Source organism: Ranitomeya variabilis, chromosome 4, assembly GCF_051348905.1.
Source record: "Ranitomeya variabilis isolate aRanVar5 chromosome 4, aRanVar5.hap1, whole genome shotgun sequence".
Taxonomy (NCBI): Eukaryota; Metazoa; Chordata; class Amphibia; order Anura; family Dendrobatidae; genus Ranitomeya; species Ranitomeya variabilis.
Window position 1 is genome coordinate 496,432,850 of NC_135235.1, and position 21,393 is coordinate 496,454,242.

General features: G+C 44.9%; 1 protein-coding gene across 2 annotated transcripts; it reads right to left on the minus strand.

The window, feature by feature from the left end:
- Positions 1–18: 18 nt before the first annotated feature.
- PSMC3IP (PSMC3 interacting protein) lies at positions 19–19,305 on the minus strand. 2 transcript variants are annotated; one of them, XM_077251993.1, is made up of 8 exons: positions 19,147–19,305; positions 13,061–13,161; positions 12,447–12,536; positions 10,803–10,914; positions 10,176–10,321; positions 8,681–8,734; positions 4,076–4,135; positions 19–2,197 (listed from the first exon to the last, which is right to left on the minus strand). In XM_077251993.1, the coding sequence occupies exons 1-8, from the start codon at positions 19,169–19,171 to the stop codon at positions 2,141–2,143; spliced, it is 645 nt and encodes a 214-aa protein (XP_077108108.1). In that variant the 5' UTR covers positions 19,172–19,305; the 3' UTR covers positions 19–2,140. The 2 variants fall into 2 exon arrangements, with proteins under 2 accessions (XP_077108108.1, XP_077108107.1); XM_077251992.1 differs by lacking the exon at positions 19,147–19,305 and having other exon boundaries at positions 1,933–2,197; positions 12,500–12,536; positions 13,061–13,155.
- Between the last annotated feature and the right edge of the window lie 2,088 nt (positions 19,306–21,393).

Below are 21,393 nucleotides of genomic sequence, written 5' to 3' on the forward strand. Positions count from 1 at the left end.
GATGTCTGACTCAATTGATACATAGTTATCATACAAAATATATTAGTCTCAATTTAGAACACAAATTTACAAACATCTTTATATACAAGATAAATGTATTTAGACTGTACACACCTGTCCACTTCTCTCAGGTGACTTCACTGTTGCTTACAGAAAACCCAATTTTTATAGTGATTCTACCTCTTGGGCATAATAGAGAATGTTATCTATACACTACTGAAGCTTTTTTTGGGGAGGTGTACCTCAAGTTTAAAGTAAGCGTAGAAAACTTTTTTTTACACCATGGTCTCAAGCAGTGTTTCCCAAACTCCAGTCCTCAGCACCCAATCGATAATATTTTCAGAATCTCCTTAGTAGTGCACAGGGGATGGAATCAGAACTGCCACAGGTTCTCACCTGTGCAATAGTAAGGAAAACATGATCTGTTGGGGGCTGTGAGGACTGGAGTTTGGGAATCCCTAACCTAAAGGTTTTTCTATACTTTCTAATAGTTCTTGCCGATCTCTCCCTGTCCCAACATTACTAAGGCACGGGCACTGTTGATTCGGTTGCTTTCCCTTTGGCATTAGGAGTAAGGTGTTGTATACCTCTGGGGACATCTTATCTCCTGGGATAACTAAAATTCCACAAATTGTTTTCCCCCCAATATTATTGGTAAGGGTGGGTGACCTGTCACTACAGGCACCCTACTCAAAAAGGGGTTAAGGATGCCACTGACTTCAAAAGACTGAGATCTTCTTTTTCCTCTCAGTGTGCAATATGAGTAATAAATAGACAGATACAAGATCTCAGAAACCGATACCATAATAGTAGTCTTTAAGACCAACTCATAAAACTACTCTCAAGAATGAAATGTGATACTTCCAACTGATCACAAAAACACTGCATGGAAGCATGAACTCACAAGGAAGTGGAAGTAAAAATACATTTTATGACCTTACAAAACATGTCTCTAGACAACGCTAGATTTATATTATGACAATCAAATTACAGTTTAAACACAACCAGAGTAAATTTGAAACAGGAGCAAGGGTGCACCCACTAAAATGTGTAGCACCACATGGTCAGCATGGGTATATAGATGGAGGGTATAGGCTCAAAAACAACCAAAACCTAAAGTGCTAGTGCATAAAGTGACATAGTGGTTGTAAACTACTCAGGTGTCCAGTACACCAACATGATAACGGTTTATCCGATTCAATCAGTAAGGGAGCCTCTGAATATCCCACAAAACAATGTTCCCATCAGATAGTCTTACCCATGTTCCTGGGGGCAGCTGCCCCCCGAGGAAGCCGAGGGCGAAACGCGCGTTGGGGCGCGTGTGTATGCACATGGACAGGAACATGGGTAAGACTATCTGAGAAGAACATTGTTTTGTGGGATATTCAGAGGCTCCCTTACTGATTGAATCGGATAAACCGTTATGTTGGTGTACTGGACACCTGAGTAGTTTACAACCACTATGTCACTTTATGCACTAGCACTTTAGGTTTTGGTTGTTTTTGAGCCTATACCCTCCATCTATATACCCATGCTAACCATGTGGTACTACACATTTTAGTGGGTGCACCCTTGCTCCTGTTTCAAATTTACTCTGGTTGTGTTAAACTGTAATTTGATTGTCATAATATAAATCTAGCATTGTCTAGATGCATGTTTTGTAAGGTCATAATAAAATGTATTTTTACTTCCACTTCCTTGTGAGTTTATGTTATGAGTAATAAATAGTATTATTGGTTAATGTGCGGAGGCCACAGGAGACTACTAGTTGCTCTTTATATTACACAGCAGATAATAAAACTACTGTTGGGTATGTTCCTTTTCTCCATCTATTGTTTTGCTTCCCCTTTTCAGAAAATACTCCTAATAGCAGGAAACAGACGCGCAGCAACGCAACCTATTTCCAGCATGGTAACGACATTGCATACGATACTCAATACAAAATCTACGGCTTTAGTTTCCTGAAAATAAATCAAGCGGCGTGTCAGGCAAAAACACTGTAAACAATATATAACTATGGAGATCTGCAGAATGGTAATGAACAAGATACAGCATGTGTGTCTCTTGGTCGCTGTACACCAGGTGATTCTAGCACTTCTTGAGTTGATACTCTTCAACTCTGGAAGCTGCATGTGGATGGTCAGACGTCTGGTACAGTCACATTGTGCTCTTCATCAGTTTCAATCCCAACTTCTTCCTGCAAAAGTTTCCAGAAAGAACAACATGAAGCTACAACTATAGAGCCAAAGTGGTCCTCTCATAAAACCAAGTTACAGTGGTGTTCAAAAGTCCTGCATAGGATAAATTGATTTTTTAAGTTTTAAACGTTTTCTGTCGAATATCTTCGATGCTAATGACATATTATATATGGTTTTGTTCAGAATACAATTTTGCATTCTCTCCCTGTAATATTTTTAGCTTTTGAAGCAGTTTTGCCTGAAATTATTGCAACAATATGGGAATTGAAAGCACAACTATATATTGTACAGCTTCAGATCTAAAATTAGCCAATCACAGATGAGGTTCTTGTGACCAATCATAACCTGGATATGGCAGCCAATCACATTGCATTACATCTGCTGGTTTGTTTGTTTTATCTGTTGGTCTATCTAGTGAATCATACTGTAGAGTTTTATGATGGGAGCCTTCAGATTTTTGTCAGTGGAGGATCGTGTGCGAGTTGTGGTGCTACATGAAGAGGGTTATACTGGCCCCCAGATCGCAAGGAAGGTCGGCTGTAATCAGAGTATAGTCGTAAGAATTTTGCAGAAACATAAGCAGCTTGGAATTACCCAGGACAGGCCCAGAAAGTCAACTAAAAGGGAGGATAGAGTACTGATAAGAACATCCCTTGCCAATCGAAAGCTCACCTCTCCTCAGCTTCTGCGAGAATGGCAAGAAAAGTGCAATATTGAGGTAGCAACATCAACTGTTAGGAAGAGATGTTTGGAAGCAGGATTGAAAGGGTGCAAGGCCCGAAAGAAGCCATTGATGACAGCCATACAAAGACAAAGGCGAAAACTGTGGGCATTGAAATATTTAAGATGGAGGAAGGAGGAGTGGGAAAAAGTGCTAATTAGTGATGAAAGCACTTTTTGCATTTTAGGAATTGATGGCAAGTCTTATGTGATAAGGTTCCCACATGAAGAGTACAAGCCAGAGTGTTTGAGCTTCTCTGTGAAACATGTAATGAAAGTACTGTAATGGTCTGGGGCTGTATGGCAGCCAATGGTGTTGGAAGAACAAGGTGGCTACTATTGACTGGCCAGCTCAGTCCCCGGACCTTAATCCAATTGAAAATTTGTGGCACAAGGTATCATTAGAGATATCTAGAAAACAGCCAAGGACCAAGAGTGAATTGACTGAGGCTCTGATACAGGCCTGGAACCACATCATCACTCGTGAACATCTGCAGAAGCTTATTCACTCAATGCCACAGAGATGCAAGCTGGTGCTCAAGAGCAAAGGCTGGCCAATAAAGTATTAGAAGCTAAAGATGCACTCAAAAGGCCCTTTTCAGGACTCTGAATTAAATAAAAAATAATAAATCTTAAAAAGTAAAATTTAAGTCTGTGTGAACTTGCATTGGAAGTTAATGAACTTAGAAACCTGTTCACCATTCTACACACTGTACTGGTGTAGGTATGGTTATGCTGTAAAAAAAATTATCAAAAATGCGCATGCCATAAAATTAATACACTTGGGACATTCAAAAATGAGTATGGCAAACAATGAGGGATTACAAAAACATATATGTTCCACCAGTTTCACTGTAGAGCTGCAGAAGTATGAAACATAGTTTTCTTCACGCCTATGCAGGACTTTTGAACACCACTGTACACTGATCTGGCAAATAGTGACGCCGGGGGTGGGATTACATGAAGGTCATTCAAATGGACGGATGACCAGGTAAGGAATGGCCTCTCAGCAGCAGCTGGAATAGAAGCTACAACCTGCTGTGGCTACTATACTGTCATTAGTTGCTGCAGACAGGATTGCTGTGTAGCTCATGTGATCCTGGATCATTTGACACTACAAACTTAAAAAATCTCAGAATGTAACTGGCATTACTTACAAAGAATTGCTTCTTGCTTTTTGGGTAACCTTCAAGTATGGCCTCAAAAATATCGGTAGCCTAGGGTGTAAAAAAAAAAAAAAGTATACCTTGAAATGCATATCAAAAAGTGCATTGCATAAACACATGGTGTACAAACATCAAATAGATGAGCGGTGCCATCTTGCTAGAGAGAAAAAAATAATCCTCCAAGATGGCGCCGATAGCTGCTACGGCGCAGGTGGCACCATCTTGGAGGAGGAGCTTTTTTTTCTCTAGCAAGATGGCAGCACCTGCACAATAGCTATCTGCGATCATGGCACCATCTTGGAGAAGGAATTTTTTTTCCCTCTAGCAAGATGCCTGTGCAGTAGCAGCAGTTGGATCGCCGATAGCTGCTACTGCACAGGCTCCGCCATTTTCAAACTTTTTTTTAAATGAATTTATGGATAACAAATAAAGTTATTTACATGCACATTATAGATACAAGAATCCTGCAGCGCAGGCACCACAAATGACGCCTGCCTGGAGAAGGGGATTTTTTTCCCCCCAAGATATCTATCTATCTAATTGGCTAAGGGGTACTTCCGTCTGTTTGTAACTTCCGTCTGTCTGTAATGGAAATCACGAGTCGCCGCGACCAATCAGCGACAGGCTTAGTCCGGCCGCGAATTGGCCCCTCCCTACTCTCCTCCAGTCATTGCCCGCTAAGAGACCGCTAAGTGATCTGGGTAATTTCGCAATGCATCTCTGGAAACGAAAGCGAGGCCACGTCACGCGTGTCGGGACAGCTTCGGTGGACGATGGAGGGTGAGTATATAACTTTTTTATTTTAATTTTTTATTTTTTTAACAGGGATATAGTGCCCACACTGCTATATACTACGTGGGCTGTGTTATATACTGCCTCACTGTTATATACTGCGTGGGCTGTGCTATATACTATGTGGCTGTCTGTTTTACGTGGGCTGTGTTATATACTACATGGCTGTGCTAAGCGCGACTTACATACATACATATTCTAGAATACCTGATGCGTTAGAATCGGGCCACCATCTGGTAGATAATAAATATCTATGTCTCTATCTATGTAAACTAGGGGGCAGGTCAGTGAGGGATCAGTGACCTGTCAGAAGCCATACTGATGAATAACTAAGCAGAGGATCACATGAAGACCCCCACAGACCGCCCCAGAGCATGAGCATAACTAACTAAAAACTGAAAATAAAGATTTCACAACAACCACAAGACAGATTTAAGCGCCAGGTAGCATTGTAATCAGTATAATGGCGCCAACTGACACTGTCTCTTACTGTGCACAATCCTGCTGACAGGTTGCCTTTAACCCCTTTCTGCCATCGGACGGAATAGTACGTCCGATGGCAGATCCCCTGCTTTGATGAGGGCTTCGGCGGTGAGCCTGCATCAAACCCGGGACATGTCAGCTGTTTTGTACAGACGACATGTGCCCGCAATAGCGGCAGGTGGAATCGCGATTCACCAGCCGCTATTAACTAGATAAATGCTGCTGTCAAATGCTGACAGCGACATTTAACAAGCGCACCACTGACCCCCGTCATGTGATCGCGGGTCATTGGAGCGTTGGCATAACCAGAGGTCTCCTAAAGACCCCTATGGTTGTCAATGCTAGATTGCTGTGAGCGCCACCCTGTGGTTGGCGCTCATAGCAATGCATTAAATCTGCTACATAGGAGCAATCTGAGCATCGCCTCTATGTAGCAGAGCCGATCAGGCTATGCCAGCTTCTGGCCTCCCATGGAGGCTATTGGTACACTCTGTGGTATCCTGATGAAGGAGCCCCGGTGCTCCGAAACACGTTGAATAATGCCACTTTTTCATTGGATTACCCATTTGGACTTATAATTTTTTAAGTGGCGCAGAGAAGAATCTACCCTTTTATCCCAAATTTTTTTTTATTTTACTTTGGTTGGTCACGAGGAGATCGGTGGATCTGCAGCAGCTTACATTTCTATGAGCCTGTGTAAGGGCTAGATCTGGTGAGTAAATTTGAATAGAATTTACTGTATCTCCTTATACCCAGATAAGACCCTACTGCGCTTTTATTTTCTTCCAGCCGTTTACTGATGGGGGATATTGAAGCATGGCAAAAGTTAAAAAAATGTTTTTAAAAATATGAAAAATATAAAAGTTTAAATCACCCCCCCTTTCGCCCCATTCAAAATGAAGCCATAAAAAAAAAATCAAATCTACACATTTGGTATCGCCGAGTTCAGAATCACCCAATCAATAAAAAAAAGAATTGACCTGATCGCTAAACGGCGTAGCGAGAAAAAATTCCAAACACCAGAATTGTTTTTTTTGGTTGCCGCAACATATCATTAAAATGCAATATCGGGCGATCAAAAGATCATATCTGCACCAATATGGTATCATTAAAAACGTCAATGGAGACGGAAAATTGCGCAATTTTAGTTTAGCAAAGTTTGAAATTTTGTTTTCACCACTTACATAAAAATGAACCTAGACATGTTTGGTGTCTGAATTCGTAATGACCTGGAGAATCAGTCAGTTTGGCAGGTCAGTTTTAGCATTTAGTGAACGTAGTATAAAAAAAAACAAAAAAAAACTCACAAGTTTGCGATTGCACTTTGTTTGCAATTTCACCACACTTGGAATTTTGTCCTGTTTTCAATGGTAACGTTCAAAAGTACAACTCGCCTTGCAAAATGTAAGCCCTCACATGGCCATATTGACGGGAAAAAAAAAAAAAAAAAAAAAGTTATGGCTCTGGGATGGAGGGGAGCGAAAAACGAAAACGCAAAACTGAAAAAAGCTCCGGGGGTTAAAGGCCAACATTTTTTTTGCTCGCCTCTGAGGCCCCCTTTGTGTCACCTGTGCGGTCCTTGATGCATCGTCAGATCCCCACTATCACGATTAAATACCTGGGCCTGTTTTGTTTGGACTTTTGGCTACGAATAAGACCCAAGAGGGATTGACGCAAGTGTGCAAAAGGTCGCACCGTGTGCAGTGACTTAGCATGCGCAAAAAAACCTGTTGGGCTTCACTTAAAGCTGGAAGTCCAAGCTCCGCATGAGAGGCTCAGGGATTTCAGTGCCAGCAGCGGCGATCTGAAGCTGCGGCGATGACCTTATTGTTCACTGTGAGGAGCAGATGGGCCAAAGAGGTCAGCAGTATAAGTATTTTTTTTTACCTATTTAAAGTTTATTATCCCACTCAACACAGGCCATTTTCACTTTTCGTTTTTTCTGCCTTTTTCCCCCCCAGAGCCATAACTTCTTTACTTTTCGGTCGATATGGCCATGTGAGGGCTTGTTTTTTTTGCAGGAGGAGTATTACTTTGGAACAGCACTATTGGTTTTTAGCATATAATGTACAGGAAAATGAAAAAATTCCAAGTGCCGTAAAATTGCAAATAAAGTGCAACAAGTTTTTTTTTTTTTTTTTAAATTATGTTCACTAAATGGTAAACTGACCTGCCATTATGATTCTCTAGGACATTAAAAGTTCACAGATCCCAAACATTTTGGCATCTGTGGCCAGGTGAGGGCTTATTTTTATCACGCTGATACCATTTTGGGGTAGATATAATGTTTTGATCTCCTGTTATTGAAATGTTGCTGCGACCAAAAAAACGTAATTCCGTTTTCAATTTTTTTTTGGTTACGCTGTTTACCGATCTGATAAATTCTTTGTATATTTTGATAGATCAGGCGGTTCTGAACGCAGCAATACCAAATATGTATTTTTAATTTTGAACTTTTAATGTTTTTTTTTTTTTTAAACCTTTTTCTTTTTAGTGGCTTCAATAGTCTCCTTAAAAGACTTGAAGCTGTGATCATCTGATTGCTACACATAGCTTCAGCCCTGCTGTGTGCAGCAGAAACGCTGATCTGCTATGCATGCCGGCCACAGAGCGGCGCTCATAGATCGGCAGTCACATCCGTGGGGGTCTCCTGTAGACTCCCTGTGTTCATGCCAACCGATCAGTGCCCTGCGATCATGTGACAGGGGCGTCGATGGGCGGGGTTTGTGTCACTGGCCATGTTAACAGCCACGGGTGGATCACAATTCCACCTGCGCTGTTAGGGGCAGATGACAGCTGACCACTGACCAAAACAGCTGTCATGTGCCAGAAAAGATGTGAGCTCAGTGTTGGAACCAGCATGAACGTGGTAGACACGGCATATATACAAACGTCATATGTCGTGAAGGGATTAAGCATTATATGAAACACAAAATTTGTTGGAGAATAACTTCTCTGACAATTGTATTTCTAGCTAAAATCCACACGAACAGGCAAATTCAAATTTTCCCTTTTCTGCTCATCTGAAGTGGTGACCCAAGGCTAAAAATTATATTGCACATGTATAGATAAACCAACAAAGGAAACTATGTGCAGAATATAAGTGATCATGTTGAATGTAAAAAATACACAGCTTTTATTGAACATTAAAACATGGACACACATGGAATAAGTGGTAGGTGAGCTGACAAAATATTGCAAGACATAGAGCAAAGGAATCGCCACAAAAAGAATGGAGTCATAAAAGCTATGTAGTAGTAGACTAGACAACCAACGTGCATTAGTACCGAGACCAGCAGCTACCAATCCTGCCATACTCACCATGCGTTTCCTCTTCCTCCATTCCTTACTGTATTGCTTCCGTTCACTGTACACCTGCAGAAATCAGCAGGTAAATGTCATTACATAAACACAGTAATGTATGTATTAGGGTTATCTATATAATGAAATAGGAGATATTTAGAGGGTACAGGCTTGGGGTTAAAGTCTGTAGTCACTATGACTGAAGACTTAAATCCTTACAAAGACCACATGCCTGCAAGTATGCCATTTCAATACATGCAGTCATGTGCTATGCGTGGCCTTGCTCAATACAAGTCAATGGAGCAAGGCTGCACATAGCTAGTTGGAATAGGACCATGACCAGAAGTATGCAAATCATATGCTTGAAGTCACAGGATCGTAGCATTTCCCTGGCATCTGAGAATCTTCACAGTACGCCGAGCGTGCGCTGTATTTAAAAGTCTGCACTCACAGAGTGACTATAGATTTTAACCTAAAGCTGGCACTGAAAGGGGTCAAGGAAACGCATCAACACCCAGTTATTGAGTTGTGGAGGTGCTGCTTGCCGTCAAATGCACAGACTGGAAACCCAATCATTTAAAGGCTGCTGTCAGTGGTAAATTGCACCTTCTATATGGTTAAACAGCAGCAAACAGAGCTCGCTCCAGTCACTTATTAGGGGCAAATGGTGACACCTGCACGATATGGAACAGGATCAGCAGCTGTGCCTTTCCCAGCGTTATACACACAGACCTCATATCCAGCATGTACCATTACAGCTTCATCGCTGCACTACTCCTTCTAATAAAACCCTTGAATAATGTACTTTTCCCACTCTCTTCCTGCAGATTTGGCGCACTCTAAACTGATGCTCCCTGCAGGTAGTAGTTAGGTGTGTGATCTTCTCCTGCTGTGTCTCGCTATCCTAATATCCTAATGTAAGATCACTCTACTGCAGTTTCAGCCCTGGGTTATTTCCCGTCTCCTCACTGTGTAATGTCATCCTATGGAAATTCTGCATCCTCTTACAACCATATAACTTACTTTTCCTGTTTGCCGGTAACGAACACATGAAAAGGACCTGACGATAGTACTAAACAAATAGCAGCGTGCTGGATGGTCCACCTCAGAGGCAGCAGAACAGCCAGCTATATTGTACAGAGTCTACAGCAGCAACATAGCAAGAATGTTCTGAGGAAAAGGAAATAAAAATGTTCACAAGACATTAAGATGCCCATACCCATGAGATAATTGTTGAATTTGAAGTATTTCAGGGAGGACTGCTCACAACCTTTTGTATATAAGAGGCCACCTGACTGTCCCAACAGCATATAGGATTAGGCATGGTGTATTTTTTTCTTCAACTGTATCCTTGTATTGTAAATCTCAATAGAAGAACAACTGAAGGAAAAGTCAGTGTAGGATGTAAGAATTATAAGCTAGAATGGAAATATTAGAAGGTTGGCTTTTCTGTCTGTAATAGAAGCTGTACATTGATGGCTATCAACATACGAGTCCAAGCCTAAAATTGTACCTTCTCCTTTTCCTCTGGGGTGACATGGTTAGTTGCAGATTTTATCTTCTGCAGCTTTTCCTTGTGTCTACTACATTCCTGCGTTAATTCCTTTATTTCTTTCATCATCTCTTCAGTTGTCATGGCACTGTTCAGATCTTTCAACTCTGTGAAAAGTGACATTTCCCATTATTAATTCCTATAACACGCCAAGGGGAAACGGGCAGAATTCTGTGGCAACCCTCACCAACGACACCCACGTAAGACTAATGGCTCATTTTTCCTATCAAATGTATTACACATTTTAATCGGCCTTTTTCTAAAAACAGTTTTAATCAACTTGGCCACCACTCAATCCAGCCTTACATTCATCTACACTAAAACGTAGGATACGCAACGTGAAATCTTTGTAACAATTGTAGGGCGTTCTCTACATTCGATTCCATGAACCTTGCAAAGGGTGTAGCACCATAGTAAGAATCTACTAGTTTCTCTATTATATGGTTGCACTAAACAGACCCATGGAGGGGAATCTTGACACAAGTCCCATATTTAGCTAGATAACAGTGAAAGTTTGAGGCATTTTAGCACAGGGCATGTCCATACTGCTGTCCAGCGTATCACAAGACTGTAAAGAACGTGACCCACCTGTCTCCAGCTGACGGCAGCTCTGCTGGACACTCTGCAGCTTATTGGAAAGTTCGGAGATCTGGACATCCAGACTCTTCAGCTCTGTGTCACTCACATTTGGGAACTGGTCCTAAACATTCAACGAAGTATATTACAGCGTGTTAGTAAAGGGTGGTGGTTTCATTCTTTATGGGTAAAATTGCAATGTGCTTTAAAAAAAAAAAAAAAAAAATGTTTGCAAATTTTCCTTTATTAAAAATCTGCACAAGTATGGAGGGATTTTCAAGCATAGTTTACTGGACACCTCTGCAGTCTATCAGTGGTGGCTGGTCTTCAGGGCAAGGAGTGCATGCCCTCATCTCCCGCCTAGACTACTGCAACCTCCTACTTTGTGGTCTCCCCTCTAACACTCTCGCACCCTCCACTCTCTCCTAAACTCTGCTGCCAGACTAATCCCCCCCTCTATTCCTCAGCCTCTCCTCTCTGTTAATCCAGTCAATGGCTCCCTATTACAGAGACTCCAGTTAAAAACCCTAACCATGACATACAAAACCATCCGTAATCTGTCTCCTCCATACATCTGTGACCTCGTCTCCCGGTACTTACCTGCAGCAACCTCCGATCCTCACAAGATCTCCTTCTATACTCCCCTCTTATCTCTTCTTCCCACAATCGCATACAAGATTTCTCCCACGCATCCTCCCTACCCTGGAACTCTCTATCACAACACAGACTCTCACCTACCGTGGAAACCTTCAAAAAGGAACCTGAAGACCCACCTCTCCCGACAAGCCTACAACCTGCAGTAACCACCAATCAACCAAACCACTGCACGACCAGCTCTACCCTCGCCTATTGTATCCTCACCTAACCCTTGTAGATCGTGAACCCTCGCGGGCAGGGTCCTCTCTCCTCCTGTACCAGTCGTGACTTGTATTGTTTAAGATTATTGTACTTGTTTTTATTATGTACACCCCTCCTCACATGTAAAGCGCCATGGAATTAATGGCGCTATAATAATAAATAATTTGCAAGCTCTTTATTGTAGAGCATGCAAGTGCTGTTCTCAATCTGGCCATCTTCAATGTCCCTACACTCCTCCAATAAGCTACCTCTGTTTGCAGCATTGGTGAGAGCATAGTTTGTAACAGCAGTGCAACCATGTTACTGGTCTGAACTGTCAGATAGATGAGCACAATCTGCCAGCAAGCAGGAAGCTGGGTGGCAGGGGAACGGCACACTCTGGAAAATGAAATTTGAGGCAAACCTTTTAAGGAAGTATAAGTTATCAACCCCTTTCGGATATTGGGCGTAATAGTGAGCCGATGTCGGAAGAACGCACACCGGTGACCCGTATCAGTTTTAAGCATTTAGTGAACCTAACAAAAAAGGCAAAAAAAAAAAAAAAAAAAAAAAAAAGGTGTGGGACTGCACTTTTTTTTCTTGCAATTTCACCGCATTTGGAATTTTTTTCCCGTTTTCTTGTACATGACATGGTAAAACCAGTGGTGTCCTCGAAAGTACAACTCATCTCGCAAAAAATAAAACCTCACTTGGCCATATTGACGGAAAAATAAAAAAGTTATGGCTCTGGGAAGGAGGGGAGTGAAAAACGAAAATGCAAAACCAAAAAAATCTCCGTGGGTTAAGAGACTAACTAACCTGATCAGCAAAGTAGATTTTCTGTTTGCCGTAAACTTTTTCCTTAATTTTACCTTGCTGGGAAAGTAGCTCCATTGCTTTGACAACAGCCTGTAGTGAAGAAACATAATATAAGAATGGTGTAAGTGAAGAGATGAAAATACAGTTTACCAAATGGATTCTAACATTGGGGAGAACATAAGTTACATGAATTACAAGACTTTGTTGTTTAATGAGAATCTGTCAGCAGCTTTGACCACACCAATCTGCTTACAGTGCTACTATGATAAGCTATTGAGCGGCCAAGTGTCCACTGCACACCCCCTCACCCTTTGCTCTGTGACTGCTGCAGCACTTCTATGTCATATTATGTCCTGTCAATCACGTGCGGAGAGTTTTCAGCTGAGGAGCTAAGACACTTCTTCTCTGGTTCAGGGACACCTCACTACTAAAGGCATGAATCTGTAGCTTTGGCCTCCCCAAGTCTTGATTATTTCTGCTTGTGTACGATGATATGTGTATTTACCCACACAATACAGTGGGCGAAATCCACAGCAGATAGAAACCTGCAGCGAGCCCATAACAGCGGTATGAAAGCACAGAATATAGTCCTTATCTCAGCATAATCTACGTACGGTTTTGCCGAGCCCATGGTCCCTCTGCAGGTTACTGAATACGTCCTGTGTGCTGTACGGCCTGTTCTGGTCATTCAGGTACTTCAGTATGAGACTGCTGGCTGTGGGAGAGCGACCAAAAGACGTGTTATCAGGAGTCGCCTACACAACGAGGATCTTATCTGTGACATGGCTACCGATGGCGCTCCATGGCTCCAGGAGGCACCTCCATGGTCAGAGCTCAGCAACATCAGTGACCGATGTCGGCCAGTGGTTCCACTCTGTCCCTGACATTCTTGGTACATTGAAATGGTACCAGAATGCTGGGGAAAGTGGAATTGTGAAAATATTCTTCTTTTTTTTTTTTAATGTTTGAGCCCTTTTAGAAATATTTTTTTATCATTTGGACAATCCATTCAAGGAGTATTCCAGCCCTGCTCCCTTCCACATTGGGGTGGTGACGTAATGTGTACAGATTTCTGACGACTTGCCTGCGAGTAGTAGGCAATATGCACCTGCCCTTTTCATCAGAACACGAGCCAGCAGATGAAGTAAGTGGGGCCGGAGTACTCCACGGTACAGAGCCGAGTCCGGGTATGGATGTAAGCTTACAATGTAGCGCTTACAGTCGTTAATGAGGACATCACAGATACTGGGTCACCCTTCACACGTCCAAGAGACGGTCTGTTTTTACTGTCCGTGTGGTTTTCTGTTGGCCGTCCGTGTACCATAGAATCCAGAATACAAATAACTGATTTTTATATGTTAAAGATGTGCAAAGAGAATATAGTTATATAAATAAATGAAAAAACACCTCTCCTTTACTAGCACCAGGTCTTGATGTCAGTTGTGAAGGGTCCAAAAACACAGCTGACGTCAACCCCAAGCCTTATTACCCCGACTGCAAGTGCAATTGGGAAGCGCTGGAGCAAAGCACCAGAATTGGAGAATCTCATGAGAGCTCCGGTTTCTTTTCTTTTGCATTATCTTTGCACATCTTTAAGGGTAGGTGCCCATGGTCAGTAAACACTACAGGTTGGACGCTGCGTACATCCGCAGCGGCCAGATGCTACAGCGTAGTGGAGGGGATTTCAAGAAATCCCATCTCCACTATGCGTGCACCGCTGCCTTTCCTGTGGAGACGGACATGCGGTGTGTCTTTCCAGACCACAGACGTAAAGGCCCCGTCTCATATAGCGAGATCGCTAGCGAGATCGCTGCTGAGTCACTAGTTTTGTGACGCAACAGCGACCTCAGTAGCGATCTCGCTATGTGTGACACGTACCAGCGATCAGGCCCCTGCTGCGAGATCGCTGGTCGTGTCGGAATGGCCTGGACCTTTTTTTGGTCGTTGAGGCCCCGCTGACATCGCTGAATCGGTGTGTGTGACACCGATCCAGCGATGTCTTCACTGGTAACCACGGTAAACATCGGGTTACTAAGCGCAGGGCCGCGCTTAGTAACCCGATGTTTACCCTGGTTACCAAAAAAAACAAACAGTACATACTCGCCTTTCGGTGTCCGTCAGGTCCCTTGCCGTCTGCTTCCTGCTCTGAGTGCCGCCGTACAGTGAGAGCAGAGCGCAGCAGTGACGTCACCGCTGCGCTCTGCTCTCACTGTACGGCGGCTCAGTGAGAGCGGGAAGCAGACGGCAAGGGACCTGACGGACACCGAAAGGCGAGTATGTACTGTTTGTTTTTTTTGGTAACCAGGGTAAACATCGGGTTACTAAGCGCGGCCCTGCGCTTAGTAACCCGATGTTTACCCTGGTTACCCGGGTGCTGCAGGGGGACTTCGGGATCATTGAAGACAGTTTCAATGATGCCGAAGAGGTTCCCCTGATCGTTGGTCGCTGGAGAGAGCTGTCTGTGTGACAGCTCCCCAGCGACCACACAGCGACTTACCAACGATCACGGCCAGGTCGTATCGCTGGTCGTGATCGTTGGTAAATCGCTATGTGAGACGGGGCCTTTAGCCTCATCAAGATAAATCTTACCCATACAATGTATTGGACGCGGTGATTCCGCACGGCTCAGTGACCACATGCCGATTCACCTGTGTTCAATAGCCGACAGCGCTTTTATTGGCCTTTGTCATTCGTGCTGCAGATGAAAAAAAACAAACATGTCTACACGTGAAAACATGGACACTTGTCTCGGGTACTTGTGAGAATGGATGTCACATGTGCCGAAGACACGTACATGTGGATGAGGCCTAAGGCTGTGTCTCTGTGCCACGTCTGACACCACCCATTCGCACTGTTACCAGTAGTGAAGCTACCGGGGAAGGGGGGGGGGGGGGCAGAGGGTGCGGGCGCTCCGGGCCCGCTGCTCAGAGGGGGCCCACCCAGAGCTACGCTACTGTAACGCCGATACAGTTACTTTCTGCGGCAGAGTAGGGAGAATCGATCTCCCTTCTCTGCCACCCGGCCGCTATGGGGCCCCTGAGCAGGCGAGGGGGGCCCGATGCCAGCAGTGGGCCCCCCGCTCGTCATCGGAAGATCAGCTTTACCGGCATTTAGCCGATACAGCTGATCGCATTGATGGGAGAAGGAGCGCTACACTCCTTCTCCCATCATCCCCGTCAGTGCCGGCGTCTGACATCGCCGACATTGACAGCGGGCGCAATGACAACACTGCCCGGCACCCGCTGTCAGGAGATCAGCGGCAGCAGCGCAGGAACTAGGAAGAAGAGAGGTGAGTATTTTTTTTTTTTAATGGGTGCTGCTGCCTTATTACAGGGTCTGCCTATGGGGGTGCTGCCTTATTACAGGGTCTGACTATAGGGGTGCTGCCTTATTACAGGGTCTGACTATGGGGGTGCTGCCTTATTACAGGGTCTGACTATGGGGGTGCTGCCTTATTACACGGTCTACCTATAGGGGTACTGCCTTATTACAGTGTCTGCCTCTGGGGGCTGCCGTATGCTATAGAGTCTGCCTATGGGGAGTGCATTATACTATATTGTGGACTATTTGGTGCATCATGCTACTGTATATGGAGGCTATCTAGGGGGCCATCATACAGTGTGGAGATTACAGTGTGGGGGTCATTATACATTGTTGGAGCCATCAAACAGTTTGGGGGCTACTAAGGAGTCAGTGTACTGTGTGGGTGCATTATACTGTTTATAAGAGAGCATCATACTGTGTATAGGGAGCTGTACAGGGGGAGACTCAGGACTTTATTAAATGTAAAGTGGGCACTTATTGTTATAGGGGAACTCAGGTTACTGTGGCCATCAAAGGGGCACACAGGGCATTACTTTCTAGGGGCAAAATATGGGCAGTGTTTTCTAGGGCACTTGCACCCGGCATTACTATATTATAGAGGGGTGCTTTAGAATTTAGAGGGCACAGAGAACCACACAGCAGGTGCAGTAATAGGGACACATACGGCAGCAGCGGCTCAGTATCGGGGTATCAGGAGGAGTAATAGGGACACATACGGCAGCAGCGGCTCAGTATCGGGGTATCAGGAGGAGTAATAGGGACACATACGGCAGCAGCGGCTCAGTATTGGGGTATCAGGTAGAGTAATAGGGACACATACGGCAGCAGTGGCTCAGTATTGGGGTATCAGGAGGAGTAATAGGGACACATACAGCAGCAGAGGCTCAGTATTGGGGTATCAGGTGTAGTAATAGGGACATTTACGGCAGCAGCGGCTCAGTATTGGGGTATCAGGTGCAGTAATAGGGACACATACGGCAGCAGCGGCTCAGTATTGGGGTATCAGGTGGAGTAATAGGGTCACATACGGCAGCAGCGGCTCAGTATTGGGGTATCAGGTGCAGTAATAGGGACACATACGGCAGCAGCGGCTCACTATTGGGGTATCAGGTGGAGTAATAGGGTCACATACGGCAGCAGCGGCTCAGTATTGGGGTATCAGGTGCAGTAATAGGGACACATGGCAGCAGCGGCTCAGTATTGGGGTATCAGGTGCCGTAATAGGGACACATATGGCAGCAGCGGCTCAGTATTGGGGTATCAGGTGCCGTAATAGGGACACATACGGCAGCAGTGGCTCAGTATTGGGGTATCAGGTGCAGTAATAGGGACACATACGGCAGCATCGGGGTATCAGGAGGAGTAATAGGGACACATACAGCAGCAGAGGCTCAGTATTGGGGTATCAGGTGTAGTAATAGGGACATTTACGGCAGCAGCGGCTCAGTATTGGGGTATCAGGTGCAGTAATAGGGACACATACGGCAGCAGCGGCTCAGTATTGGGGTATCAGGTGGAGTAATAGGGTCACATACGGCAGCAGCGGCTCAGTATTGGGGTATCAGGTGCAGTAATAGGGACACATACGGCAGCAGCGGCTCACTATTGGGGTATCAGGTGGAGTAATAGGGTCACATACGGCAGCAGCGGCTCAGTATTGGGGTATCAGGTGCAGTAATAGGGACACATACGGCAGCAGCGGCTCACTATTGGGGTATCAGGTGGAGTAATAGGGACACATACGGCAGCAGCGGCTCAGTATTGGGATATCAGGTGCAGTAATAGGGACACATGGCAGCAGCGGCTCAGTATTGGGGTATCAGGTGCCGTAATAGGGACACATATGGCAGCAGCGGCTCAGTATTGGGGTATCAGCAGGATGAGGCGTTTGTGCAGGTTGGGAATAGATGGTGATGGGGCTGGAATATGAGAAGTGAAATATGTCTTTGTTGTATTCTCTGCAGACGAGTCCTGGCTGGAAGAAGTTGTCATGTCGGTCTGGGCCAGATGGAAAAGATGGGAAAAATGAACGATTCCATCAGAAAGGGCGTCAGTGGTAAGACATTATCTGTAACTGTGCAGTGATTTGTTATATGTTCTGTAGGGCTGGTATCTACCACTGACCATATGGCGGTAATATCCATGTTGGTCGTTATATAGAGATTATCTTCAGTAATAGTGCGGTCATCTGCAGAGGTTCTCCTCCACTATTAGGGCGCGTCACCCAGCTGTAATCAAGGTTACCTGGTTAGGGGCCCACTCAGAAGCTTCGTCCCCCTGGACCAAAACCCTAGCTACGCCTCTGACTGTGAGGCTATGTGCACACGTCAGGATTTTGTCAGGATTTTTCATCAGGATTTGTAGCCAAAACCAGGAGTGGAACAATTAGAGGAAAAGTATAATAGAAACATATGCTCCACTTCTGCATTTATCACCCACTCCTGGTTTTGGCTACAAAACCTGAGGAAAAAGCCTGACAAAATCCTGAGAAAATCCTGACGTGTGCACATACCCTTACGGACATGGTCTCTTATCACATTACCATCCCTATAAGGCTGCCATTCACATGGTGCATTTTTTTGTACCAAGGACCATACAGGAAAGAGTTATATCTTGGTACAGTGTTAGCCAGTAGATAGAAAAATATTTAGAATTGAGAGTCCTCAGTGGTTGATACCTTTTAATGGCTAACTGAAAAGATGGTAACAATTGCAATTTCTTACCATCTTTTCAGTTAGCCATTAAAAGGTATCAACCACTGAGGACTCTAAATTCTAAATATTTTTTTTTACCAAGGACCATAAATTCTAAATCTTTTATTGCAGCCTGAGCTATTAAAGTATGGCAGGAACCAAGGATCGGGAGAGCTTATCTCCTGGCACACAAAGTGTCATTCCGGACACCTAGGCCTACTTAGTATACGCTTCTAAGGATGGGCAGATAGACCTAGTTTACCCAAACGGGACATTCCTCATTCCTATAGTAAAGGGGATAGAAGGAAATTGACTACTCCATATTCATTGTACTTGCCCCCTTATTAGCCAACTATCTAGTTACAGACCTGGGATTTTCATATACATAATGTAGGCCAATCTGGAAACCGGAGCACAGGACTGGGGATATAAACAGATTGTTTGAACTGAAAGGTGTTCACATGCTGGGGGGGGAATGGGGGTGTACCAATAGCAGGGGTTTGGTGTCCATGGCAACCAGTCACAACTTTAATTTTCCCAAAAAAACCAAGAGGTGATCTGTGATGGGTTGCTATGGGGAATTACCGCACCATTGCTGCTAAGTCCCCAGTCACACACGTACATCCTGTGTATCATCTGACGAAGGCCACAGATGCCGCGCAGGCAGCCGCTCCCTCACTCACCCGCAGCGTCCTTTGATTTACTCATCTCTGGGTATCCACACTGCTGACAACACTGGATAAATTCAGAATCCCGCCACGACGCATTACGGCATTTCCACTTACGACGCCAATTCCAGTTTGAGGCTTGGACCGCAAACGCCGTCCTGGAACTGCAGGAAGGAGGCGGTGTTACGTCAGTGGGCACGTGACTGCCATGTGTAGAAGAGCGCTCCCGTGTGGTTCAGTGTGGTACTGCAGCTCGGGTGGTTCGGACAGAATGTGCTCTACTCTAGTTGTGGTTCGGCCCTGAGGAGAGCGCAGCACTGTGACGTGTAATTAAAGTTGGGCTGATTTCTGGTGGAACAGAAAAAAAAAAAAAGCTGCTGCAAACAGTAACCAATCCGCTCACCGCTCTCATTTATCAAGATGCCTTTGGGGAATAAAACCTGCAGCCTAATTGGTTGCAATGGCCTCTCAACACGTTCCCTTTCCATTGTGTTAAGGTGTTGTGCAAGGATTGTAGTTATTATCCGTTAGTGATCCCAAAAACCGAAACGTTCCGATCCAGGGCAGGACCCACGCATTTCACTGGGCGGGAGGGACCCTCCTATACTGTCCTCCATGTTCTTCCTTTCATCCGCTTTTTCAGCTGGATCAAAATTCGCTTGCACTACTTTTTGCTGTGTTACCATTGACCTCTATAGGAAACATGTCTCCATATGTGAACGCACCCCATTTTGTAATCGCTGCATGTCCAGAACACTACAGATGTTGAGACCCTGCTAGTAAAAACATGCAAAATGGAACCCAAACTGCACCTGATCTTCCGCCATAAGTAACATACAGCTGTTAATACTGGACCCATTACCAACAAATCCCAACCGGACATGTGAATGGAGCCTTATAATTCTGATCCCGATTTCTAGCATGTTCATTACACACAGACCTGTTCTCACAATGGCCACCACGATGGGCGAGCTCTAGGTCAGGGGATCCGACATCATGTTGCTTGGTTCCAGGATTGGGTGGGCTTATATCCCCTTGTAATAGGCTTGATTGCCAGATGACGCATCTCTATGGCTGAAGCATTGTGCTTCACGGCTCCTACCTTGGCACGTGTGCTGCGGTATCTGTTCCTCCTCTGTGGGTGCGAGGTTTGGGCCCAGAACCAAACGACCAATTACCATCTGCTGCCTTCCATGTACCGGTGCCTGGTATATGCGCCATAACAGAAAGCGATGGCGAGCGTGAGATCTCCGTCCCACAGGGAGTAGACACTCGGTGTAGTGATCCGATTATTGCCAGCTGTAGGACGACGCTGTTCTAGTGAGTGGGCACCATATAGTGTATATTCCTGTAGATGTGTGCCCCCCCACTGCTTTAATAACCACATCCACATCGATTAGCTGACCGTCAGGTGGCTACTTTCTTTTTTCAAAGAGCCTCTGGAAAGCGAGGGATGCATTAGTCTACGTTCACATTTGCGTTGTGCGCCGCAGCGTCTGCGACGCAACGCACAACGTAAACAAAAACGCAGCAAAACGCATGCACAACGCTGCGTTTTGCAACGCATGCGTCCTTTTTTTGGTTGATTTTGGACGCAGCAAAAATGCAACTTGCTGCGTCCTCTGCACCCGGACGCGGGCGCCGCAGCGACGCATGTGGCGCAAAACGCAAGTGCGACGCATGTCCATGCGCCCCCATGTTAAATATAGGGGCGCATGACGCTGCGGCGCAGACCGCAAATGTGAACGTAGATAGAAGTATTTGTCACGGGGAACTACATTGCCTTTTAGGCCATGCGCACAACTTAGGGCAAGTGACTGGCGTTACATTGCGATCTGCAGGGTACCATGACAGGATCAAAAACAGGTAGAATCATTTAGTTCTTTTGAGCCTTTTTTCGTTGGTACCCTGTGGGCAAGGATGCAGCCCCCTTCATGGGCCAGGATGCAGCCCCCTTCATGGGCCATGCTGCTATGTGGCAGAACGCAGTGACCTTTTCCTGCAGAAACTCTCTCACTGCTCCAGTCTCCATTCAGCACTTATCAGCAGAGGACAAACTTAGGGCAAATTCACAAAACTATGCAAAGGATCTGCCAGGTCTCATCCGGGGCCAGTTATATGTGGTTTCAGTACAAATAATGTCCCTTATTCCGGTTCCAGTATGTCCATTTTCATTTGGGTCATATTACAGAGACTTTTGTCAGCATTGAATGACTGTTCAAACCAAGTAGGGGCTCAGTGCACCCTTACATAGCCAAATAT

Coding starts and splice junctions, on each gene's coding strand:
- PSMC3IP (XM_077251993.1), bottom strand. CDS start 19,171: ATGAGTAAATCAAAGGACGCTGCGG. Junction 13,162..19,146: donor TAAATCAAAGGACGCTGCGG/GTGAGTGAGGGA, acceptor GCTCTCCCACAG/CCAGCAGTCTCATACTGAAG. Junction 8,735..10,175: donor CCCCAGAGGAAAAGGAGAAG/GTACAATTTTAG, acceptor TGATTTCTGCAG/GTGTACAGTGAACGGAAGCA.